Raw genomic sequence first — 26,931 nt, forward strand, 5'->3', positions numbered from 1 at the left:
ATTCACATGATGCAGAATAGCTAGAAGTAATCTCAATCTCATGGACCCTGTACCATATAACTTGCATGCAGTTCTGGACAAACTTAAGTATCACCTTTTATTCAAACTTTTAGACATAATAGCTGGCATTTAAATCAGATCTTTTGACAAATGTCAAGTGTGATATTACTGATAGTAAAGAGCAGTAAAAATAGAATGTATAATTTACAGGAAACAACGCAAATGAGTTCTACAAATATTGAAGTGAGCAGCAAACACATAATTGTATACTTTTGTTATCATTTCTTATCACTGAACTCTAATGTGTAGCTTTTGTTTCCCCCAAATTGACAGGAAACTTCTTCGCTTAGGCAGGTCTGTTATTAACAAGAAACTTTATTAGAGTAAAACACAAAATGTAAAATTTACCATGGTACAATCACCTAGACAACTGTGCTGCAAGGATTTGGTGATGGTAAATAATATAAGTTAAAGAGAAACAGGAAGCAAAATGTTTGTTCAGTGTTTAAAATGTAATTGATCACACATCCCACACAAGTAGCTTTTCAATCATGACTATATTTCCTGCCTTGGCTTCACCTGGCCTTAATTTAAATGTTAGAGCTGTTTCAAATTTGATAAAAAATAAAAAATTCTATATCAGTTGGAGAATTATTTCGGAAAACAGGGAATTTGGTATACAGTAACATACATGATGGATGAAAAAATAATAAATAGCAATTTACTGAAAAAGGGATCCATTTATATTTTAAACCTTAAAACTATGAAATAACAAACAATAACCTTAATGTAATATGTCCCAAGGCAGGACAGAGAAGACAGATTAAGATGTTGAGACATTTAATGTAGGAATAACATATAATACATACAACGCATTCACCAAGTTAGATACGGACCCATAAATATGTACAATAAAATAGACAAACACATGTAATACAATTGTTCCGTTGAGTCAGAATAATAGTGTGCTGCGGCCATAGCCTGATTTACAATTAACATCACAGAACAGTCGTAAAACTCCAACTCGTCAACAATATTATGTGATTACATCCTAGTCTTAGTTAATAAATAAAATTTAAAACTTTGCAACAGATTCAATTGAAAAGAGTCCAAGTGTAAAACAAAATAGTTTCATAAATTTTCAATAAAATATTTTCTATAATATATCAATTGTAAAAAAATAGATCCAGTCAACAAAACAGTACAAACAGGTAACCGATACGTTTTATTCTTACAACTAAATTATGAAAACGCCTGGGAATATGAGTGATGAAATGAACGTGAAACTTAAAACAAAAATTCAAAACGGAGCATGGCAACGTAATGTCCATGGTATTTTCAGTTTACCACTTCTTCTTGTGTTCGTCCATGGACACTCCTCCTGGGCCTAACAATACGATCATCAACAGACCTCCGATCACGGACAGGGTCTGAAAAATCCCACATTTATTAAAACAGTGTAAAAAACATTTTAGAGTGTAGACGGGTTTTACCAGCTGTCAAATATGGCTGGAGAATTGTGAATGTTGTGCAGTTTTTAGTGTATGCATTTTTAAGGTGGATCCCCTGCCAAGTTTGGCAGCTAGAAATAGGGTTGTACCTGACCCTTGTGTTCTGTGTCAGTCCCGAGCTGTATCGTAATCAGTTTCATGTCATTAAAAATTGATTTTTTTTACTGGTTTTCTAATATCTTAAACAAAAAAATATTATTTATTTTAGTAAATGATGGTTTTTGCAAAAAAAAACACAGGTTTCACACTAACACAAAAGGCCGCAAAAATAATTTTGAGGGGAAATAATTATATAACACTTTTATGACATTTATTTCAATACAGTTAACACTTTATAAAAGTTTCATCAAAATTAAAAATGTTGAGTAACAAAAATATGTTTCAGATGGTTCTAAAATGAAAATTAGAATCAGATTAATATCATAAATGAAAATTATTGGTGCAACAAAAAAGTTTTTCTTACTATACGAAAAACAAACATAGTATGGATATCTCATTTAACTACTAACCTGATAACAATAACCAAGTTGAATGTTCTTGACCTTTAATTGATAAACAAATCAGTCAAGGCCATCAATCATTCAAGCACATAAACAACTACTCTTCTTTACATTGACGATTTTGTTTTTAATGAGAATATTCATTAACCATATCAACAAGCCTAATCCATTACAGTTCAATATGATACTTATTAAGGAGAAAGGAAGGATACACAACTAACTCACATGAATGAAAAGTCACAGGAGGTTAACAGATATGGACACATTAAACTCAAACTGATACTTCATTTCTTTCAGGGGCTTCCTCAGAGGTAGAACAGCAGTTTTAGCACAGTTTTAAATGTCTGACAAGCTTGCCAACACTTAACATGTATAAACTAAAAATTATAAACTGTATATACACCCCTGTATACATTTACACCTTTGATTTAACTGTACTACTGTAGTTAGTTGTGTGGGTTAGGAATATTTATGAAAGAATTTGGGTTTATCTTACAATAGGTTGGGTGGAGTGGAGCTCGTCATTTTCAAAGGATGGAGCTATTGCGTTGGTTCTTTGGTAGGGATTTCAAAGCTTTTGTAGTATAGCAACCGTCAAATTGGGGGTTGTGGGTTACGGCATGTTGTGTTAAGGTGTTTTCTTTGTTGATTTTGACGTCATGACGGTGTTCGTTCATTAATTTTCGTAAAGTTTTTTGGGCAGGACATTGGGTGCATCCCAATTGATAAATAAGGGTTTCTGAGCTGCAGGTGAGGTGTCCTTTGATTTGGTATTGTCTATTGTGGAAAGATCTGGAGAAAGATTCTGCTGGTTTATGAATGTTGCACCATTTGCACTTTTTCTCATTACAAGGGTAAGAGCCAGGGTTAGAAATAAGAAAACTATTAAAAATTATATAGGCCTAGCAGTACTGAGCGGAAGGAAAAAATGGGCAGAAGAGATAGAAAGTTTTTAGCGAAATACTAAACAAAAAACAGGGAAAGCAGGTAACGGGACCAACTCGAAAGAGACTTTAAAAACTCGTATATTAGAATTCTTAACATAGAACTATATTCTATAATTGAAATGATAAATCTAGCCTAATGTGAACAACGCACCTGGAAGAAGTCATACTTGAGGAAATCCCGCAAAGGCTTGAACTCAGGTATTTGCCACCAACAGTTGTGGTAGAAGTTGAGGGTGGTCAGAAACACTACAAGGATGAGTGCGGAGAGTTTGGTCTTGTAGCCGATAGTCACCAACACCATCAGAATACCTCCCAGGATGTCTTGCAGAATCTGAGACAGACGATGGCGGGGTTAAATATACAAACTATTCATGTGATGATTACATCTACAGTACGGTCCACGAGAGTCTGCAGTTGAGGCAGAAGCCTATTTACCACGTGACTTTGAAAGAGACATTGAGAAATGTGCGGTGTTGCCAAATCTAATAATACCAGCTGATTTGTAAATATTGATTTGCTGCCGCCAACTCCAGACTCTCATGGCCCCTAGTCCCCAAAGCAGAACAACGAGCGACGCTGCGACATTGTCGCGGACACGAAACGCCGAGAAATGCGGGCCTGCGGACACATTTACGGAGTCATAACTACGATCGCGCCGTGGCCGCGATTATTGGACCGACGATCGCACCGTGACCGCGAGTCATAACGACGATCGGGCTGTGACCGCGGAGTCATAACGACGATCGCGCCGTGACCGCGAAGTCCTACCGACGATCACGCTGTGACCGCGAAGTCCTACCGACGATCACTCTGTGACCACGAGTCATACCGACGATCACGCCGTGACCGCGAGTCATACCGACGATCGCGCCGTGACCGTGGAGTCCTACCGACGATCGCGCCGTTACCGCGGAGTCATACTGACGGTCATGCCATGATGGCGAGTCATACCGACGATCACGACGTGACTGCGGAGTCCTACCGACGATCGTGCCGTGACCGCGAGTCATACCGACGATCGCGCCGTGACCGCGGAGTCCTACCGACGATCGTGCCGTGACCGCAGAGTCCTACCGACGATCGCGCCGTGACCGCGGAGTCATACTGACGATCATGCCGTGATGGCGGAGTCATGCTGACGATCGAGCCGTGACCGCGAGTCATACCGACGATCGCGCCGTGACCGCGAGTCATGACGACGATCGCACCGTGGCCGTGGAGTCATACCGACGATAACCCCGTGACCGCGGAGTCATACCGACGATCGCGCCGTGACCGCGGAGTCATACCGACGATCGCGCCGTGACCGCGGAGTCCTACCGACGATCGCGCCGTGACCGCAGAGTCCTACCGACGATCGCGCCGTGACCGCGGAGTCATACTGACGATCGAGCCGTGACCGCGAGTCATACCGACGATCGCGCCGTGACCGCGAGTCATGACGACGATCGCACCGTGACCGTGGAGTCATACCGACGATAACCCCGTGACCGCGGAGTCATACCGACGATCGCGCCGTGACCGCGAGTCATGACGACGATCGCGCCGTGACCGTGAGTTCTACAGACGATCACCCCGTGACCCGCGAGTCACAAGTTTCTATAGGTACCTGTAAATTGTTACCCATTTTTTGGTTTTTATAGATCAGTGCCACAAATGGTAAAAATTGATTTCGTATGTCTTTTTTGGTAACTGCAATACAGTACTTTTTTTTATGCACAGAAAAAAATCCTGTCCCATCCCGTCCCGAAAATCGGGAAGGAAATAAAAATCCCGTCCCGTCCCGTCCCGAACTAAAATTTCAATCCCGTCCATCCCTAGTGTGTTTATATAAAGAAACTATAGTACATTTAAAGTTTTACTTCTGAAGACCTTGTTAACACTTGTTAAGGTATGTGTATATATATACGTATTTAAAAAAAAGTAAATTTAAATAACCTGATTATGCCTACCCCTTAATAGTTTTTTAGTTTTTTGTTTTAAAAGTAGGCTATACAAGTTATAGAAATTTACTTATTTTATTTAACTATATTACTAGTAGCCCTAAAGAGTGAATATATATATATATATACCGGTATATAAGTCATTATTTAGCTTTTTAGTTTTAGCGCTTGCGGACACATTTTGAGGTTTTCACAGGCCGTTGCAGACACGTAGGAACCATTCTGCTTTGGGGCCCCTAGTGTAGTTGAACATAGTGGGCTAGGACACTATACAACATTTTTTTCTTGATAAGTAAAATCAAACTTTGTTTACATTTCCCACTTCTAGCGACCTGATCTGAGAACTGCTTCTCAGATCAATTCAATAGCAGCTTTGAAAAACAAAGAGTGCTTTTAATTATTTGATAATTTTGCGACTAACTTAACAGTTTAGTTAAGTATCAGGGTAGGTCTTAGATTGTGGATCACCATAGCACAGGACCAATTTACCGAATAGGCACAGTAGCACGTGCCTAGGGCAGGAGGCAATTGTCTTTTTTGGGAGGCGCCAAAAATTGGAAAATAAAAAAATAATTTGGTGATTGTATTTGCATGCGATCACGGTAAACCTCTGATAATCCTCGCGGCCATGTTGATATCATTATCGTCTCCCACGATCGCAGGAAAATTCTGAATATTCCCTGCGGTCGTGGAGACATAATCAACATCTTCCATGATCACGGCAATATATGAACATATCCCGCGGTCTTGAGGAGATTGTCGTCGTGAATGAGGCAAAATTCTGATCTTTTCCCTCGGTCGTGTGGACATTATATTAGTGGTAAAATTCTGATAATCCCTCGGGGCCGATATGATAATTGTATCTCCCTCGGTCCTGTAGGGATCGTTAAAGTCTCCCGCGGTCATAAAGACGTCGTAATCGCCTCCCGCGAATAGCACCACTTTAAGATGTAACCAATGTTAAGAGTAAGTCATGTACCTTATACCTTAGACTATTGATACAACTAGACATTTCCTCTCCATGTTAAAGTTGTTGCGAGTTTTTTTTTTTATCAAAATGGACGTAGTTGAAGTAAGCCACCAACAGATTACACTGATATCAAAATCAAACTCTTAGGACAACTTATTGTAAGCTGTGGCATATTTATTATTACCGGTAACTATCTCAGTATTAAAATAAATAAGGAAGAATACATAACTTTAGATACTAGCACGCTTTGTGACTAGCTCACACAACTAATGAATGTTCTTAAAAAAAAAATTGGCAACAGCTGGTCCACATAGATGGAATGTCTACTTCTGTATCCCAAAGTCAATGGTTTTACCATAGGTAGATAGAACATACTCCCTTAGTAGATTTCTCATCCTTATAGAACAGTTGATGACAATATTTTAGTTCCGTCTGGTGCACTGTAGAGGTAGTGTTTTGTTTTAAATTTGCTTCTATTTATTTCAGTTATTTATAACCTCGTTTACCCATATAAATATATCTAATCATAAACAATAACTTGTTCCATAGTTATATAACCAAACAGTAAAGCACAAATTATGAAACTAACATTGTATTGTAATATTAAAAACAAAATTTTGTCTACACTAGCGATCAGTGTCACCAGACATGAACTAGACACAAAAACGAGCTTCAAAATTTACAATGGGATGAGAAGTCTACTTGTGTTGGTTAGTCTATGGTTATACATTCTGTTTTTCTAAGCTCTTACTTCTTACATAAAGATCAATACACACCTGAAGGAATGAGATCTCAAATCTGATGAGTGTGATGAACATGAAGGCCAACAAACACCTGCCAGTCAGCTGCAAGTAGTTCTTCTGTTTGTTGTCACCTGAGAACATGTAGTTTATTAGACCGGTTACAGTGCTTCTGATTTTACTATGTGATAAATTAATTTTATTTAGTTTCACCAGCCTTCTTTAAAGTGTCTCTTATCTTTCACTGACATAAAAATCTGAGATTTTTCAGTGAGAAGAATTCTCTTCTTCTACATATCTCGGCAACATAGTCATAATTTCCAGCAATCTTGACCACAACATGATCATTTGCCAGTGGTTCTGATTTTCCTTAAATTAGACGTAATATTGTGAAAAAGAGAACCAAGAACATTGTGAATATTAGCGATTCAATTCTATATAATTCTCAGTTTTCTATACAAAATTACACAAACTTATTCTTAGTCATCAAAATTGGAAATTCACATAGCATTCTAGGTTTTACTGATTGTCTGGATACCCTGATGAGTTAAAGTTAACTAACTAATGTAGTAAATAACTTTAGTTACTCTTTTTAAACTATTTCCACAAACAATATGTCCCACAATTTCCAAAACACCCCTGAGTATTTAGGACCAAAATACACACTAGGCGGAAGGTTAAAAAAATCTTTTCAGGAAGTTAAATTTAATTACTTTAGTAAAATAGACACATAAACTGGAGTCAGTCTGTTTTAAATAAAAAATGTAAATAAAAAAAATTGTCTATCAAAAATAATTTTACAAGGAATTTTAATAGTAAACACAATAAATTTGAGAGGTAACAATAACAATTAGTTGACTCATCAGTAAAATCGTGTGGAGAAATAATAGAGACATGATCAGGTGATACACCATCTGTCTAAGCCATCTTGATCAAACTAACACATGACAATGTTTGATATGATGCCCCATTAATGTCTCTCCTAATCAAGCTAACATTACTCTTAATAGCCTAATAGACTTTTTATAAAAAAGCAACATAAATGTGTCATAATATTTTTTTTTTAATTAAATAAGCTGCTAATATCAATTGTAATATGTTCATTAAAATATAATTTTCATCAGCTGGCATCACTTGGAAGGCTGATTACAGTAGACTCCGTCTTATTCAGACTCCTCGGGACCGAGGCCAGTCCAGATAATGGGTTTTTCGATTAAACCGACGTCCCCAAAAACTCATTAAAACTGAAACTAAGGCTGATTACAGTAGACTCCGTCTTATCCAGACTCCTCGGGACCGAGGCCAGTCCAGATAATGGGTTTTTCGATTAAACCGACGTCCCCAAAAACTCATTAAAACTGAAACTAACCCAAATATTTGACTTAAATTTAGGAGAGCATTGTATTTTGACACGTGATCACTGGTCTTAAATCTTTCCCACGAGAACAGTCATTTCAGTACCGCCCACTTCCTGCCGATCTAGTCCGGTTAAAGAGATTCATTTCAGCTGAGTGTAGTCCGATTTAACCGATGTCCGGTTAAAAGGTGTCCGGATAAGAGGGAGTCTACTGTAGTGATGAGTTCTTCAAATTACTCCTTGGTTACCGGCCACAATTACTTAATGTAGAGATAAAATTTTATATAAAGGAATAGTTAGAGTTAAAATTAATAATTTTAATGATCAATTAGGCCTTAATAATAATAACATACAGGGTGAGTTTTAATTGTCCCCCCCCCAACTTTTTTCTAATTTTTTTCAAATATCAATCCCAGACCACTTCCAAACATTGTTGGGTAGTAAGTAACTTCATTTTGACAAGGTGGTCATTTCCGGCCGCCATCTTGGATACGCCATATTGGATGCAAAATTTTTTTTTCAAAAGTAAAGGTGGGGTTGTGACCTATTATTTCGAACTAGATTTTTACCCTGATTACAATGCCGCAAACTGTTTTTATAAATCTTGATTCATTCTAAAGTTATGAGGGCTTTTTAAAACTTTATTTTTAGCCCATTTTAACATTGTGCATTTACAAACTAAGACCATAATCTCAAAATAGTGCCAGATAAAGATAAGTATACACTACCAGTAATTATCGACCTATTTTCACTTGGTTATGACTGATGTATTTTTTTCGGCCGCCATCTTGGATCCGCCATTTTGAAATGTGATAAATTATTTTAAATATGAAGAGGGTGTTGTGACCCATCATTTCTAACTACTTTTTTAAGCTGAACTTAATTACATGATCCGTTTTTCATTTTCATTTTTTGATTTTTAAATATTGACATTTTTTTACAAAATAATTGCAATATTTCATAAATAAAACTTGATAACAAAAAATGGATTGCGGCATTGAGTTAAGCTTAAGAAAGTAGTTCGAAATGATGGGTCACAACACCCCCTTCATATTTAAAATAATTTATCACATTTCAAAATGGCGGATCCAAGATGGCGGCCGAAAAAATACATCAGTCATAACCAAGTGAAAATATGTCGATAATTACTGGTAGTGTATACTTATCTTTATCTGGCACTATTTTGAGATTATGGTCTTAGTTTGTAAATGCACAATGTTAAAATGGGCTAAAAATAAAGTTTTAAAAAGCCCTCATAACTTTAGAATGAATCAAGATTTTTAAAAACAATTTGCGGCATTGTAATCAGGGTAAAAATCTAGTTCGAAATAATGGGTCACAACCCCACCTTTACTTTTGAAAAAAAAATTTTGCATCCAATATGGCGGATCCAAGATGGCGGCCGGAAATGACCACCTTGTCAAAATGAAGTACTTACTACCCAACAATGTTTGGAAGTGGTCTGGGATTGATATTTGAAAAAATGTAGAAAAAAATTGGGGGGGGGACAGTTAAAACTCACCCTGTATGGTATAGGCCTTACTAAATACAATCGCAGATCACAAACTGTAGCTACCCAATCAAAATTATTTCACTGTCAATTAGATCTCCAACAAACTGTTATCACAACCACAAAAAGCTTGAAGTTTTTATACTTTCTATTTCTGTTTGTATGGGGAACAGTTCATAGCTTACAATCCAATTGATAGACATTTTGATATCCAATTGGTTCCTTTCAAATACATTTAATTTCGAGAACATTTAATTTTTTTTACAAGTATGCAGATGGCTTGGCAATCCAGATTGGTTGTCATAATACTAGGCTTGTTGACCAGCTTTTGGACCAATCAAACAAAATAATTTAAGATTGGACTGCAGTTAATTTCTTGTGTTTAAAAAAAAATAAAACACAAGTTCTTAACTCTAGTCTAAATGATTAGCCTATGAGGTTTCTAAAAATGTTAAATTTCTTGGAATGGTGTTTTCTTTTGGTTTTGCAACCAATATTAAATGGTACAGTCATTTGTAAGGCTGTGGAAAAAAAATACTGAAGGAAACGGTATCTTTTTAGTTAGGCGACTTAGGTTAATAATTAATAGTTAGCTTAGGCCTATATATTTTGATGACAGTCTAATATGCATAATAAAAGCCATTTAACTTATGGAATTGTTGTCTGGGGATGTGACAGTAATACAGATTTAAAAAGTTGATGTTGTTGGTACTGCAAAAACGAGTGATTGGATTAATTTGTAATTTGAATGATAGAACTAGTTGTAAGTGATTATTAAAACAAACTTGAAGTCCTCACTGTTCCTTCTTTGTTTATCCTAGAAGCTCTATCGGATGTAAAAAGTAGTTTAGGCCTAGATGAAATTCTTACAAAAAATTTATTTCATGATCATTTCACCAGAACAAGTACTGTACCTTTTTAAGAGTGAAAAAATGTAACAACTATCAAGCTGCAAGAAATCTGTTTTTAAAACTTTATGTTAAATCATCTCTATTAAAACTTACAATGTAAATTATTTTGTAGATAATCTCACCAGCCATCAGACTATAAATTGATGTACAAGTGTTAACTTATATTATTGACGATGCCATGTGTGTAGCCTAATTATTTGTGTAAAAGGCAATTAATTGATTTGTTTTTTAAGTAAATTTAAGAGATATTTGTATCCACGCAATGAGTTGGAAAACATAAGCTTCATTTTTCTCCAAAATAAGATTTTAGTAGCCTAAAAAAAATGTAGGCTAAAAGTTCAATGCAACCATTTTTTTGTGTCTAAATTAAATTTGTATTGTTGTAATTTTCACACCTTGAGGAAAATCAAAAGACATTGTAAACTCAAACTGTGCCTACCCACTAACTTTTAGTCACTAAAGTCTGTTTATTAGTTAAGTATTTTATTGGAGTTCTTGCACCATAGGGGATCTCAAAACAATAAATGCTACAGATTATGTGAACTGTTTAAATGTTGTATCAAAACTCTTTTAAAGTTAAAACAATATTCAACTAAATTAGAGACTATTCTGCAACACATTTTCTGCTCTATTCTCGACCAACAATGCATGCAGGCAACTTCTTATCAAGGTTACTTACCGAGCGAAGGAACACCCGCAAATAAGGAGCGAGCTTCGACTTGACTCTCGGCCAACACAAGCAGCAAAGCTCCAATGAGAGCGAGGTTCCTCAGCAGAAACTGAATGTCCCACAATATGCTGTACGCAAATGTCTGTCAACAAACAACAACATTGATTAATTTAGTTAATGTTGAAACTTATTGAGCATACCTAGGAAAAATACACTACTTATTACTATTTACCTAAGTAAATAGTAATATTAAGTAAGTATTAAGTAAGTATTAAGTAAGTAAGTACTAATTAAGTATTTACCTACTGCTTATTAGCAGTATTGGCCTGATACAATTTGTCAGCAAAAAGTTTTCAAATTTATATGAAAACACAAATGGTACGGTAAGTTAGTTCTGTTACAAAGAACATGAACAAGTAGGCTATTAGACCTGTCATGGGGAAGATGCAGAAAAAATATAAGTAGGCCTATGTAGGAGCTTAAGTCGAACCATAAACTAACAGCATTTATTGGTCACAATTAATTTTACGAGCGACAAACACTTAGCAAATGATTAGAACTGAACTCCTGGAATTGGTACAATAAGTACCTACTCATCTTATATGTTTAAATTTACAATTCAAGCAAGATTTTGTTCAATGTTTTGATGCAATTGTGTTTAGTTGTTAAAGATTAAGTTGTCTGCTTTAGTTTACTGATCTGATTACTGATAGTGTGTTTAAAGAAATTAAAGGGTAGGCCTAGATTAATAATTGTTCAGATCACTAACTTTAGTAAGTAGCCTTCAACAGTAAACAAAATATATTAAAATATATATAAATAGGCCATGTGCTCGTGTGTGTAAGGCCACAAGTCTTAGCATTATATAACTAAATTAACTTTATTTTTAGTAACTTATATAAAATATAAACTAAATTAATTAAGGGCTGAAAAATATAATAGTTTTATACCTGTAAAACCACAATGAAGAAAAGTACACCGCAGGCATATGGAACTTTTTTCTGCAATAACACCATAACACACCCCCCTAATTGACCTATTAAATTGATTAAAACAAAGATAGTTGCAAGAAATTTCCCACAGCCCCATGAATGATCCATGTATTCTCGCTGATCTGACCACTGAACCCACATACGGATCCCATCTTCTAAAAATGTTGATATAAGGCAAGCTCTTGCTGTTGTAGGCAGGAATATGCGTGTCTTTTTGTAAACCTGAAAATAAATTATAAGTGTGAGGCATTGTAGATGTTTAAGTTAAATAGACTTTAGTCCTACAAAATATTGACGTACGCTTTGTCAATTTCTCTAAAGCCTAGTTCGCTCAACCTTAAGTTAGTTTGCCAATATTGTACCGGTAACCTACTTAACTTATAAAAAGAAAATATGATAATAGTAGTTATAGAGCAAGTGAGTTAAAAGTTTAAGTGAGTTATAATTATGACTTCAAGGCTTGAACACAGACTTTATTCTTTCTATAAGCTTGGTACCAAGTTAACCTGTCTTAAGTCATAAGTCGTTTATTCAGCAAAATTAACATAAAATGCATTAGCTACGCCAAAAACAAAATAGCATACAGTATTTACATAACAAAAAACTCTCTTAAATAAATTAAAACTATCAACTATGCTACCTTACCTACTGTATTGTACTACCAGTTCTAGGGCAAAGAAACTCACAAACGCTGCAAAAGGCATTATCCAGCAAAAAATTCTTTAGTTTTTTCTGAAATCTATTTAAATCCTGTTCGGTCTTTAGGGAAGGAGGAAGGTTATTGAAAAGCTTGACGGCATTGTATTGAAAATTCTTTTGAAAGAATGACGTTGAGTGATTAGGAATTGCAAGGTCGGAAGAATTATGATATGGATATCTGTTGTTGAGCTGTGAACAAAAAGAAGATATAATGTATTCATTCTGGTGAAGGATAATGTTTCAAAAATGTATACCTGTGGATGGAAAGGTTAGAATTCAGAATTTTTTGAAAATGTCTTTGTAGGACTGACATTTGGGTAGGAAAAATAGAATGCGGATGGCTTTCAATTAATTTTATTAATTTTCAATTGTTGTTTCAATTGTTGTCGGAAAGAAACTTAGTCTTTCCACTTTCACTACCCCAGACAGGGACAGCATAGGATAAAATGGATATACAAGACCATAACAAGCAGACAGGACGACTTCTGAATTTACTGTTTGGCTAAGCATACGAAGCGGAAATAACTACTGATATTTTTGTTGTGACATGTTTGATATGTTTGTGGTAGTTAAGATTTTCATCAAGGACCACACCAAGGAACTTAACCTCTTGACAGGGATGGATCTCATTTTCACCCAACAGTAAGCTAAATGTTCTTTGGTTTTTTTTTTTTGGTTTGATGATTTGAAATGCTAAATTGGAGAAGTTGGGCTTTTTGGCATTTAGGACAAGATGATTATCCTCACACCATTGGAACAGGCTATTACATTCAAGAAAAATCGATTGTTCAAGTGTTTAGTGGAATGACTGGAAACAGTAAGAGATGTATCATGGGCAAACAGACAAATGTTTGCCTTGTTTGCGCAAGTTGTTTATAAATAGAAGGAATAAGGTCGTACGAGGACGGAACCCTGGGGCACACCTCTGCTGACTGAGGCGTCAGCAGAATGATGATCTACTTTAGAAGACCTGTTTCATCGATGGCAGGGATTGCTACATTCTGCTTTCTTCCTTTAAGGTATGATGCGAACCAATCAAGAGCAATGTCTCCAATGCCAGCATCATGCATTTTTCCCAGAAGTAGGCTAGACCATGGTCAACTAAGTCAAAAGCACGACTCAAGTCAATGAACATGCCAACCACAGACTGTCCCGAATCAATATCTTTGACTACTTTATTTATGAGACTGAGTATGGCCTTTGTTTAACTTATTTGTATAACTCTTTAAGTTTAGCTTGGAGCTATGTAGCTTAGGCCTAGGCGTAGGCCTATAGCATTCTAATTTATCTTTATGTTTTTTAGTCATATTGCCCTAATAGATACATATTAATGCTATACTAAAAATTAAAATTCATTAACTTATAAACTAGTCTTGCTGACAGTGATATTCCGGATATAGCCCTATCTTGAGCTGGCAAGCTGAACTTCACATTGAGGTTAAGTACATACTTTACGCTTAAAAATTATCAATTTTAAATAAGTACTCACTTCATCTGCAATGTCTTCGGCTTTTGAAATGAAATCCCTGGGAATAATTCCAGCAGCCATTGTAGAAAATTTAAAATAAGTATTGTAGTTGAGTAGTTATAATGTTACAAACAAAAATTACACAGCTGAACAGATTTTCTCTTCCATCGCATCACAATCAAAATTAGTGATGTGGAGGCAATCTTGCCAACGTAACTAAATAAAGCCCCACGTCAAACAATCGTACAAACTCCTAGAAAGAAATACTGAAAGAACACGTAGCCAAAGACATTGGAAGTGCAAATGACAATGAGGAATTAGAAATTTTTGTAGATTTTTTTTGTGTATTTATTATTTAATATAAATTATTCTAGAAATTTTACAAAAAATGGTAAAGGACTGTAAAATTAGAAATTGACAATTAATTTTTACACAAAAAAATTGGAATACCAGCTCCATCTTTAAATTCTCTCGCTGACCGCCATTTCTTTCTTGTTCGCCTCAAACACGACACACTGGTTGCCCTTAAAACAGCACAAATAGTTCTTGATCTTATCCAACTTATTACCATACTATATGTTTTTTTCCATTTCTCTGATATAGATAAAACATACTCCTTAGTAGATTTCCCATCCTTATGGAACAGCTGAAGCCAATTTTATTGTCCGGTGTACTGTAGATGTCGTGTTTGTTTAAAATTTTTTTTATATATTATTTTCGGGTTAGTTTCTCATGATTTGTGCCTCACTGTTTGGTTATATAGCTAGTAGAGACAAGTTATCGTTTATGATTAGATAGTTTTATTTGGTTAAACGAGGTTTTAAATAACTGAGATAGCAAGAAACGAATTGTAAACAAAGACGACTCTCTACAGTACCAGCACGGCCGCCTTAAAGGTGGCCATGACACCATCAGACAGAACTAACAATAAAATTGGCTTCAGCTGTTCCATAAGGGTGGGAAATCTATTGTTCTATTGTGTATCTATTGTTATGTTATAGATAAATCATAGTATATGTTTATCAATGGTTATATTGACTGCTCCAGCCTACTTGAGGATATAGACCTCACTATACTATACCCCGTGGGACACGCTCATGCTCAATCTTCCAAAGATGCTACAGACCAACTTACTTACTTGAATACTTGAATACTTGAATTCTGCATCGTTGTGACCGACAAAGTCGGAATAGATTGCGTCACATATAATAAACACTACTATTTACATAAAACTAACTAAGATGGCGGCGGGTTGCCAAAAAGTGGTGCTTCGTCCAGCTCACTTAGTGAGTATAGAGGTCTGCCCACCAAATAGTCTCTCAGGGTGTCCTTGAAGGCCCTAATGTCCAACTCGCGCACTTCAATTGGAAGTGTGTTATAGAGCTTACTTGTGTAGTAGGGGTAGCACTTTTGAGTCCAGGCTAGTCGGCATCTAGGTAGGTCAAGGAGATGTCCATGTCGTGTTTGATGGGAATGATTGGGAATGCGTCGAGCAAGTTTTGTCGACAAAACAACAAGCATGCCCTCAACAGTGGTATCTCCAGGCTTCTCAGGAGTGACAGCGAGGTGGCTTCCAGGGTTGACTTCTTCCACGGCTCCCCATCTTCATTTAAGAGGAGACTAACCGAAGTAGTGTCAGTGGAGAGTTAAGTGGTGGCTTTAAGGGCCACACAAAGTGTTCCTTGAGTGCAATATTCTAACGATTGGCTTTTTAAGCAGCTCAAATCAATAGTAAACAAACAAACACCTTTACAATGCACAGTTCGCAACTGCCACTGTTGAAAGAAACTACTATCTAACCAGGGGCCCATTTCATAATAAACTACAAGTTACAACCACTGAGCTGATAGTTTGTACTTAATTATGAAACAGACCCCTGGTCCAAGAAAGATATACATAGTGAAGCTATTAAACAAATAGCCTTCTGTGCATGTGGAAGCTGAGATGCCCGTGGGTACAGAACGTCGAGTGTAGTATAGGATTATTGTGATTATCGGCGATGTGCGCAATCATGGATAAAACCATAGATAAAAACAGAGTATGTTTTATCTATGGCGCAACCATAGATAAAACATACTCCGTCTATGGCGCAACGTAGAAAATCTGTAAATGGACCATGGACAGCATGATTTGAATTTGAGCTATGAGCGTCGCACAGACTTGTTCTAACAGAAAAGCTCTACTGTAGTATATCATGTTATGATATAATTACCACATAGGCCTACAATTATCACACATGCAACCAAACCTAATATCACAATATCACGGCCGCCTTTAACTACAGGCCACGGCCTGTGGAGTTAAAGGCGGCCGTGACAATATACACTGAATCATTTATTTATTTGTCTTATTACTCCCTGCTCTTCAATTTGACTCCATGCCTTTCCGTTGTCATAGAGACAGTTTAATGATAATGATATAACATTTCATAACCATAACATAAACATAAACCTACTAACCTAGCCAGCCGCCAGCCTGTATAGTAAAGTAAAGTAAGTAAAAGTAAGTAACAGTAATATAATGTTTTATTTATAAACTGTGTGGCGCATTGGTGAGTTTTAAAATAGTATTAATTTAGGTTTTGATCATGAAGTTTAACTTTAGCTTTGAAAAAGTAAGAGTCTTAGTCCTCTGTTTTACCATTTGTCACAGTATAGAAATATGTCATATCTTATGAAATTGTTTGTAAATATGTGGTTGCCATTAAAATAAATAAATAAATGGTATGATTAGGCCTACTGATTAGGTAAGTAGGCTGAAGTATACTGCCACAGAATAAAGACATAATTCGTTAGGTTTTTATTCTGTTGTTGCTTACTGCCTACGGGAGGTTAAAAAACATTATTTAAATCTCGCGTGATTTCAAGATGTGCAAACAATCGAAACGTTCCTTCTCGAGAGGTTCTAATTATCAATTGCTTTGATTAACGTACTTAGCGAGAGGTTTCTACAATCAAAATGTTTCTCTCGAATGTTGTATTAGTTAATCCAAAGCGTCTGTCTGCAACTGTCTACATTTCATGAGCTGTTACAAGGAAGTTAATTCTTTTTCTAGATTTCTTATAGAATAGTTCTAGCCAACGCGTGCTAAGCATTTGCACTGAATCCTTCTCAAATCCCACTTATTGAAGTACACAACATACAGTTAATAATGCGTAGTAATTAAAGTGCATCCTTGATTTAAGTAGGCCTATGGATCCCTATATCAGGATGTAGATGCTTTGATAGTGTACATGCCCAAGTGAGCTAGGCTACAACAAATCTTGGACCATGCTTAGGTTTCTCATCAACTATAGTTTTTTTAAACCTGTTGTGGTTTAAAAACCTTTTGAGATTTGATTGGGTGCGTGTGTAAGGTAAGCTAAGGTAAGGTAAAATCTATTGAGGTAGGTATATATGTCACTATTCCGTAGATAAAGTACAGTAACTAATATCCATAGGCAGTCCTCGTTTTGAAGTAAGAAATACCTTTCATTGGGGGACAATCCCCGGCAGATACAATTGTACAATAGGCCTAACTAGACGCTAATTGCTAATGCTGTGCTGAACCGAAACCATCGCCACGAACATCTCGTTAAAAACCTCTCGCTAAGCATAAATACAATCGAAACATCTTGTAAGCAAAAATACAATCAAAACGTCTTGAGAGGTTCAAAAAATCAAAACGTTTTGATTGTAACACCTCCCAATCGCGCATCACACTTTAAATAGGCCTATTAGTTAAATTACTGGTTTCTGTGTCAAGACCATACAACATTTCACATTTTTTGTTTAAATATTATATCTGATATGATCAAGATAACCAAGTAATGAAACCTGTTAGGTTAGTTCTGTTGATTACCTGAATTTCCAGTCTCTGACACAACCATCCTCAATCGATCACCTCCTGTATAATTTGTCACTGTATATGCCTAACTAGGCTGTTTTATGCCACTTAGAGATCTAAAATAGGTAAGTTGTACCTAATTTAATGTTTCCAGGTAAAAAGCAAATGATCAATTTGATTTTAATCTAGGATTTGTAATCATGGTAAAACTGCATGTGAAGAAGGGCGATGAAAGCCAGTTTCTCTATGAAACAACAGTTACAACTCCTGTAGATGAAGTAACGCTGGATATATGCACCATCTACAATGGTCGACTGAAAATTAGCAGGATATGCTCAGGTTTGTATTTGATTGATATTGGATCCAACCTAATGAAACTTACCTTTATAACAATTAAACCTGTGATTTGTGTAAATTGCATGTAAAAAAATTGACTTTTGTTTCTCAAGATTAACTGTCCCCCCACGCTACGCTGTAAATGCCAAGGAATTTTACTAGCCTATCAATGTTTATTGAAAGTTCCATTATTTTTTGGTCCGCTAGGATCATTAAGTTATGACTTCTTATAAGCTACAGTACCTAATATCTTAAAAAGCTGGTTAAAAATTACACCAAATTTTAATCTATTTTTTAGGTCGTGTTCAAGAAAAAGCCTCATTCTAAAATAAGGCAGCTATAATAATATAATAACAGAAAGTTGGTAAAATAAAGAATAACGTATTTTTTCAGAAATAGATAAAACAAACCTTTTTTTACCAAAACAATTAAGTAGGCCTAGTCCCTTGTATGTTTTTGTGATTTTGAAATTGAATTGAACTCCAAACAATTTGAACAATCATATTTTTTTAAGAGAAGTTATATTTTAAAGTTCCATAATCAACCTATAACTATGAATACCTACATAAAATATGTCTACCGGTACTCTTTTACTAAGTACTTTCATGTGGTATACCAATGTGGTACTTTTTTTAGAGTTAGAGGAGCTAAGTAAGCATGGGACAATGCTACCTCCGGATATGATGGGTCTAACAGATGAGCAAATTGAAGAACTCAAGTTGAAGGATGAGTGGGGGGAGAAATGTCTTCCAAGCGGTGGATGGACTTTCAACAAAGACCCCATGGGTCGCAGAAACGGAAGACAGCCAAACGAACGGATGCAAGAAGTCATTGCAAAATCCATCAATGAAGCTAAATCTTTGGTGTCCAAGGTATGTAGGCACGACAATGATGGTCGAATACAGCAAACCTCAATAGCCAACCAATTACCAATAATTGTTGGGGATATTTTCAACTATTTCGCTGTCACGGTAAATTTGTCTTTCTCAAGGTTTGTGTTGTAAAACCCACATGTCATAGCAATTAAAGTTGATATTAATAGTATTTTTAGTGAGGTTTTACCACAATGTGAAAAAGAAAAAGATTTAATTCACCCTCAAAAAGGTATTACATGTTAAAACCTACTTTTCACTACTGAACAGTGCTACTTTTCCTACAACTGTTTTGGCAGCTTTGATAAGTAACTGTTAGTTTTATGTGAAAAAGTAGTCTAAATATTATTCTGTATTCATGCAATCAATAAAGACTGATGCAACAATACTAGTTTTATTAGCTGGTGTGAACATAAATAAGCAAGGCTATATTGTACAGTGTAAGACAATCTAAAACAAAATTAAAATGATATAATCATGTAGGAAAGATATCAATACCGGTACAGTCAAAATTTAATAACTTCTTAAGCATTATAAGAAAGGCATGTCAGTAGTAAATACAGTTATAGCCTAATAATTAATTTTTGTGTGGTAAGCCTGCTATCCTCATCAAAATACCAAAAAAACCTCTAGAGGCCATTTGCTCAAATTACATCCTTAACTTCTATTATTTCATTTGATATGGTTCAGCGACAGCGTGGATCAATATTTAGAATTTTAATGACAACTAAGAGAATAATAGATTATTTGTCACCTATACATAATGCTACCTAGTCTTAAGTAATGCTTACAAACTGTAAAAAATAATACACTTATTTACTGAAAATGTTTGTTAAATTATAAGATCTATAGGCCCTACCCATAGTTGAATTGCACTTGTTTTAGAAACAAGTAGATGCCGGAGTGTGTGTAACTCAGAAGATGGTCCAGGAGGCGCTGGATATGCTGCGAGGCACCATGATGATTGTTTATCCCATGAACCTTCCCCCACATGAAGTCATCAGACAGGAGTTTGAAAACACTGAAGATCTGAGTGGGATGCAGGCTTCTCTTGAGGTAACGGTTTTGTTTTAGTCATTATAAAATTACTGTAAGTTTAACCCTTCCCAGACAGCCTATAGTATGTATACAGACAGCAAAATAATTTTATTTAAATAAAAACTAAAAAACATATTTCTTATAACTTTAATTTACAGAATCCTTATATATAATACGTGAAGGCGATATCTACGAAACAATACTCCTCCGTTATTAATGGACGGATTTTTACAAAAAAATGTGTCAAAATTAAGTATTTTTTGTGTAGACTAGACACCCCCTTTCACCAATTCCTTGTCGAAGAAAAGATTTTGTTTACTTAAACAAACAAATAATTTGTTTATTACATCTGTTCATAGTAAACACATGACACACAAGGGCATTTGTTTTCAGAGTGAGCTCGTCTTAAGTTTCGATAACTGGAGTGGAGTGATTGATTATATTATCTAAATTATGACTGTTATTCGTTTTGAAGTTACGCCTGTAATAATTTGCAATGGCTGGATTTCGAGCAACAGGTGCACTAGTGTTGTATAATAGTTGACCAATGCAGCACTTTTGTCCAAAGTAATTTTTTTATTTTATTTTTTTTCATATTATATTTTATTAAAATTAAATTTCTTATTCTTCTAGAAAAACATTCCTAGTACATGGGTTAAATAAAGATATAACTGAATAAAAGGAAATTTTTACAAATATTAATGATGTTATAGACAATCAACAATAACAATAACTGTCGTAATAATCAGCGGATATATCAACCTACCGTCAGTGGAGCCCAAAAAGATAAGTAGATATATCTGCCAACCGTCCGCTATGCACAAAATGCTAGCGGATATATCCACATATAGTCCAGGAAGGGTCAAAGTTTTGTACGCTTTGTACTATTCTGTCACTTTTTTTTGGCAAAACTGCAGTTTTTTAATTTGTTTCCAAGTACTGCTATATCACATTCTGTTTTAACAGATTTAATTGTTGTCAGGCTGTAATAGTTGAATATTGTCTAGCTTACTGTTTTCCAAATATTTTTACAGGAGTATGGGGCAACAATCCTGGCATAAAATATTTGGTACATTTATTACCAATTGGTACTCCAAATATTTTAATTCCACTTTTAGTATTAGCATAATTGAATAAATACAACCACCACCATAATACCATAATACCATGTACCACCTCAATGGCCTTTGCGTACCACTAGTGGTATACGTACCACATGTTGGGAAACTCTGGACAACACCAAAGATAAAAAGTTGCATTACTGTTAAGCAAATACAAACTACATAAAATGTTACACATTAATATTGGGTCGTTTACATTGCCACATTTCTAACTGAGGCCTGCGTGTACCAAATTTATTATCTGCTATCACATGGTTGTTCAGATTAAGCTAAGTTTGTATTGTACTGGATTAGTAAGGGGTTTACTGTACCAAGTTTTTTAATGATTTTTTATGACATGGTCAAGATGTGCATACTTGGTTATCAGATCTGGTACTGCACACAGCAACATTTAATAACCAAATATAGATTGGATTGTTGAATATATTATTGATGCCAATTGAAAACTAACAGTATTTGCAAACTGACACATACTAATGAATACAAACCCTTTAAGAAGCGAAATGCTTCTGGAGAATAATCAGACTACAATTTTGCCACTGAAATGAGCTACGCATAACCGCTAGGATCGCTCATGCGGCGGCCGTGCTACTCTATTTCTCTCTCTAAGCCGATTCTTTGGCTCACTCTCTCTCACTCAGTCAGCTGACATGGCCGCGCGCTCGCAATAGCAGCGCCTTCGCTACCTAGCGGCCACTGCGGGAACCATCCAAAATTCAAATATAAACAGACTGAATTTTTAACCAAGGCATTGCGCTTCTTAAAGGGTTTGTTTTCATTGTGCATACTTTCTCCCATGTGTTTGAACAACTTTTACCATCCTACAACCTTAACAAACAAAATATTATGAAGAAAATCACAATAAATTGCAATAACCTTCAATTTGTAATTGTTATAGCGTTATTGTAGCGTTGTTATAGCCATGTTGTTTAGGATTAATACTATATACGGCTATAATATACAAAACTAACAGAACTTTAATAAAATTAATATAGCTATTTTGTGAAAATCCAGTTTTCTGTTATTTATTTATGGGGGTTTTTATAGGAAAATCACAATTAAAAATCTAAATCTCAAAAAAAAAAAAAAAAAAATCAGGAGATACCATAGTTTCCTACTCAAATACCAAATTTTATACAAATTAGAAAACATGTTTAGTCTGTGCAGTACTGAACATATCCACACGGACATCACTTTGAAAACCACTCTTTTGTGTTCAGGGGGACCCAAACCAAATATTCTCACCCTAAACTCAAACTTGACAAAATTGTGACAAAAATACTTTCTCCATGTAGACTAGGTACTATCTATAGCAGGTGAAAGTAATAGAAGTTGCAAGTTGGTCCGTCCTTGGGTCGTATTAACTGTCTTGTCGCGCAGCGCGAGTTAATATTTGATCTGATTTCAGGTGATTGATCCTGCTTTGGCTCAGTTGTGGTTCTCTGGGAAGGAAATGCAACGGGCCAAGAAAATGTCGGATTACGTTGGGAAAAACGAGAAAACCAAAGTTATTGTCAAGCTTTCCAAGGCAAGTAATTCTTGGTGATTGTTAGTTTTAATCTTCGACTATTGATTTAATAGCATCATTCCATCCCCAACTAAAAGTTGTCACCAGTTTTTAATCAAATTCGTAGTAGTTGGCGTGAGCTACTAAAAGACTCTGGTGTAAAAATTTATGATTTCTGTCGAATACATGAATTTTTTTACAAAGTTAAATTGATGGAAAGACTTATTGTGAGCTATACCAACTGTTATGACTCATCAACTTAATTAGCAACAAAAAAACAGTTAGAAAATAGAACTTTTAACACTAGCACATTCTGGCTTAAACAACTATGTTTTTTCATAATGTCATTATATAATGAAACTATGTCATTAAATAATGACACAGGTAATCATGTAGCTGAAATCAGTGAAATCGTTTAGTGATTTGCGACTGGCGTGATTTTAACCCAGCACTCCAGAACTCAGACAGAAGGCCTGTGATCCAACCACTAAATCAGAACCGCCTTCCTATATTAACCACATTTAACATATAATAATTGATATGGGATCTTAGACTTTTCAGAATTTCCTGTAGTGTTTTACAAAATCTCTTTAAATAGATTAGATTAGATTTTACGCTGTCACATATTTCAAGGCGTCAATGAGTAAATGAAGCGGTAGTTTTGTTACCGTCTATGATCAGCTGGCTCTTGAGCCTGTGGGTTTTTCCTTAGATGGGCCAAGGTGCTCCTGCTAGAGAACCTGTGATTGGGGAGGAGGAGAGAAAGCAGATGATGTTACATCAGTACAGACGACAGGAACAGCTCAAGGTGAGTTGCAATTTACTAAATCATGAACTCACTGTGGAAACAAAATTTATCCACTAAAACACAAAATTGTGATATATAACAATCAGTCTCAAAACAGAGGTAAAATTTGAATCAGTTAAACTCTTAGGATTTAATTTGGATTCAAAATTAAATTGGTCATCACGTATACAATCTGTTTGTAACAAAATTACAAGAGTGAGGTGCTTGCTGTGGAAACTTAAGGATTTTGTTAGTCAAGAATATTTAAGATTGGCGTGACTCTTTCAATCACACATACTATATGGTCTTATTTTGTGGGGCCATTCTCCACATATTAATGACATCCTTTTACTCCAAAAAAAAGCGGTTTGAAGCATTGATGGAGAATGCTCAGTTACACACTGTAAACCTATTTTCATTAATTTCAGGATACCAACCATGGTAAATCTTTATATATTCCAAATTCTAATATATATAAAGTCAAACTTAGATCAATTCCCTTTCCAAAAAGACATACACAACCACTATACAAGAAAATACCCCCGCCGCAGCAAACCTGCAGACTAAGCGAATTTCCATTGACCTGATTGGATTTACACTAAAATGCCTCCATAAAAATAGCACATTTATTTCCTATTTAAATAGAATTAGTTTAACAAGTACCTTAGGTTTGCTGCAACAGGGAGGGTAAAAAAGATTTTTTTATGAAATGATAATAGTTTAGTAAGAAATAAAAGTATTTTCCAAAATCGATCAAAATATGTTCATAAACAAGCAAACTGCAACAGTCGACTTATTCTCCATAAGAATAACATGGGAATTTTAAAATTACAATTTTTTTGAATTTTCTCCGTAACAATTAGGCGCATAATAAAGCTTCAATATACTAAATTATTTGTTTTTTTAAGCTCTACAAAATGGTTTAAAAAGAAATTGTGAAATTTTGTGTTTTTAGGGGCAAAAATGGGAAAAACCTATTTTTACCCCATAAAACCCCCCATAAACCCCCGTTCCCATAGTCCGATCATGCTGGTTCGCGAACTCATTCAAGTTTATCCCGCCTTACACATTCAAACCAAATTTTATCAAAATCGGACAAAAATTACTCAAGTTATCGTGCGGATGGACATATATATATATATATATATATATATATATATATATATCTATATATAGATATATAAAAATTTGAACGAATGGTGTTTTTGGCCTCTGGGGACATCAAAATGAAAAAGTAAATCGGTCCCGGGCTTAGGTCTTACCATGAGACCTACGGTAATAGCTACTTCCCTATATAGGGAAATTCGCTAAAACAAAATGAAGAGCATGCACAATACTTAATAATCAGTTTGTAAAAAAAATTGTGAGGCACATAGAAATAGTTAATGTTCATCTTTTTTTCAGAAACTGGAACAAGATGAAGATGACACTTACTTAAATTCCTCATGGTCCGACAGCAGAAGTTTGAAAAGAGCTTTTCAAGGACTATCAGACATTTCATGGAAGCCTAAATAAAAGCTAGTATTTGTCCAAAAACAAATCTAGTCATCAGTATTAATACTTTTTTGTAAGTTTTAGTTGTATAATTGTATTATAATATTGTGCATAAAAGAATTTAAAGCTAAAAATTTAGTTTTCATGTTTAAAACCTCTGTAATGAAAAACCACAAAGTTGTTTTGACTTTCTATACATTATACCTTGCTAGATGGGATATATCTATTAAATGCATATACCCGCTAAATTTTTAGTTGTTGAAGGATCTGTGTAGTGATTGTATATGTTGCGGACAGGAAGCGAATGTTTATGCAAATTCTGTAGAAAGACCTTTTGGTGTTTGTACAGTAACCAGCTGGTTCAGGCTACTTGGCACTACTTCCTACGCTCTGGAGAACTGCACAACTTTTACATACCATGCTTACCGGGCAGGATAGGTACATCTATCTAGAACATAAATCTTGTTTAAATTTTCTAAAGAATCTTGCTCCATATAAATCCTTGTCCAATAAATAACGTAACTCACTAAGAAGTAATTTGTTAATTCGGGTTTTTAACTAAATGTACGAGGCATGTTTTATAAGTAAGTACCGTTTTTAAATTTCTCCGTTCCAGTGCTGCGAATGGCATTTTGGACATTTGCGCTGTGTATGGGCACCTATTGGTAAGCCCTAGCTATAAATTCGACAACAATCGGCCGTGTTTACTTCCGGTTTCGAGCATTCAAAATCGTGCCACCAATTGAGGCTGCCGCCGACTGTGAAGTGCACGCTGTAATTAGAATTTTAAGTGCTAAAGGTGTTAAAGCCAATGAAATTCACCGACAGATTAGTGAAATGTATGGCGAGAACATTATGAGTGACGGAATAGAACGCAAGTGGGTAAGGGAATTTAAAGACGGCCCCACCAGCGTTCATAATGAGCAACACACTGGGTGGCGTCATTACTGTCCCCAGTACAGTGCGATGCTCATCATGAACGTTGGTGGGGCTGTCTTTAAATTCCCTTACCCACTTGCGTACTATTCCGTCACTCATAATGTTCTCGCCATACATTTCACTAATCTGTCGGTGAATTTCATTGGCTTTAACACCTTTAGCACTTAAAAATCTAATTACAGCGCGCACTTCACAGTCGGCGGCAGCCTCAATTGGCGGCACGATTTTGAATGCTCGAAACCGGAAGTAAACACGGCCGATTGTTGTCGAATTTCTAGCTAGGGCTTACCAATAGATGTCCATACACAGCGCAAATGTCCAAAATGCCATTCGCAGCGCTGGAACAGAGAAATTTAAAAACGGTACTTACTTAAAAAACATGCCTCGTATGAAAAAAGTTAAATAAATTAAAATTAATTGTTTTCAAATTTTAAATGTTTGCTATTTCTAGGCCATGCAACCCTCCCTCTTGGAAGGAATACTGTAGTTAAAACTTAAAATGGATTTATTTACAATATTTTAAGTGTACATTGACATCTATTTAGACTTGTTTATAATGTAAGGGGTTCCTGCCAGAATAAAGCAGGCAATAATGACTTAGATCCAGCAGGTCATAGTTGAAATCCCATCAATCATCGGTGATTCAGAGTTAACACCTTAAACTGTACTCTACCTATGTTGAAAAAGATTGGTTTCTCAAGAGATTTGAGAGTAAAAGCTTCCTCTAAAGTATATTTCAGAACACCAACAAAACAAAGTCAGACCATAATTTAGCCTTAAAAAATCATGAGAC

General features: G+C 35.5%; 2 protein-coding genes across 4 annotated transcripts; one reads left to right on the forward strand and one right to left on the reverse strand.

Moving 5' to 3' along the window:
• Window positions 1–720: 720 nt before the first annotated feature.
• Window positions 721–14,412, reverse strand: LOC128992663 (surfeit locus protein 4 homolog). Its single transcript, XM_054416359.1, has 6 exons — window positions 14,240–14,412; window positions 12,010–12,273; window positions 11,069–11,201; window positions 6,648–6,745; window positions 3,110–3,289; window positions 721–1,430 (listed from the first exon to the last, which is right to left on the reverse strand). The coding sequence occupies exons 1-6, from the start codon at window positions 14,297–14,299 to the stop codon at window positions 1,344–1,346; spliced, it is 822 nt and encodes a 273-aa protein (XP_054272334.1). The 5' UTR covers window positions 14,300–14,412; the 3' UTR covers window positions 721–1,343.
• A 2,235-nt stretch (window positions 14,413–16,647) lies between these two features.
• On the forward strand, window positions 16,648–25,321 carry LOC128992662 (cilia- and flagella-associated protein 298). 3 transcript variants are annotated; one of them, XM_054416356.1, is made up of 7 exons: window positions 16,648–16,720; window positions 18,234–18,383; window positions 19,017–19,252; window positions 20,138–20,308; window positions 22,820–22,939; window positions 23,631–23,726; window positions 25,110–25,321. In XM_054416356.1, exons 2-7 carry the CDS (start codon window positions 18,245–18,247, stop codon window positions 25,218–25,220), a joined length of 873 nt encoding a protein of 290 aa, XP_054272331.1. In that variant the 5' UTR covers window positions 16,648–16,720; window positions 18,234–18,244; the 3' UTR covers window positions 25,221–25,321. The 3 variants fall into 3 exon arrangements, with proteins under 3 accessions (XP_054272331.1, XP_054272332.1, XP_054272333.1); XM_054416357.1 differs by having other exon boundaries at window positions 16,686–16,710; XM_054416358.1 differs by lacking the exon at window positions 16,648–16,720 and adding an exon at window positions 16,751–16,769.
• The last annotated feature ends 1,610 nt before the right edge of the window (window positions 25,322–26,931 follow it).

This window comes from Macrosteles quadrilineatus, unplaced genomic scaffold (genome assembly GCF_028750875.1).
Source record: "Macrosteles quadrilineatus isolate MER2022 unplaced genomic scaffold, UCM_ALF_1.0 Scaffold_4__1_contigs__length_99947679, whole genome shotgun sequence".
Taxonomy (NCBI): domain Eukaryota; kingdom Metazoa; phylum Arthropoda; class Insecta; order Hemiptera; family Cicadellidae; genus Macrosteles; species Macrosteles quadrilineatus.

Bases quoted from the DNA above. Each gene is read 5' to 3' on its own strand.
- LOC128992662 (XM_054416356.1), top strand. From the start codon at position 18,245: ATGGTAAAACTGCATGTGAAGAAGGGCGATGAAAGCCAGTTTCTCTAT. The intron at 18,384-19,016 runs GTTTGTATTTGA...TACTTTTTTTAG, and splicing joins AATTAGCAGGATATGCTCAG to AGTTAGAGGAGCTAAGTAAG. The intron at 20,309-22,819 runs GTAACGGTTTTG...ATCTGATTTCAG, and splicing joins GGATGCAGGCTTCTCTTGAG to GTGATTGATCCTGCTTTGGC.
- LOC128992663 (XM_054416359.1), bottom strand. From the start codon at position 14,299: ATGGCTGCTGGAATTATTCCCAGGGATTTCATTTCAAAAGCCGAAGAC. The intron at 11,202-12,009 runs GTATAAAACTAT...GTTTGTTGACAG, and splicing joins TCTTCATTGTGGTTTTACAG to ACATTTGCGTACAGCATATT. The intron at 6,746-11,068 runs GTAAGTAACCTT...ACATGTTCTCAG, and splicing joins TGCGGGTGTTCCTTCGCTCG to GTGACAACAAACAGAAGAAC.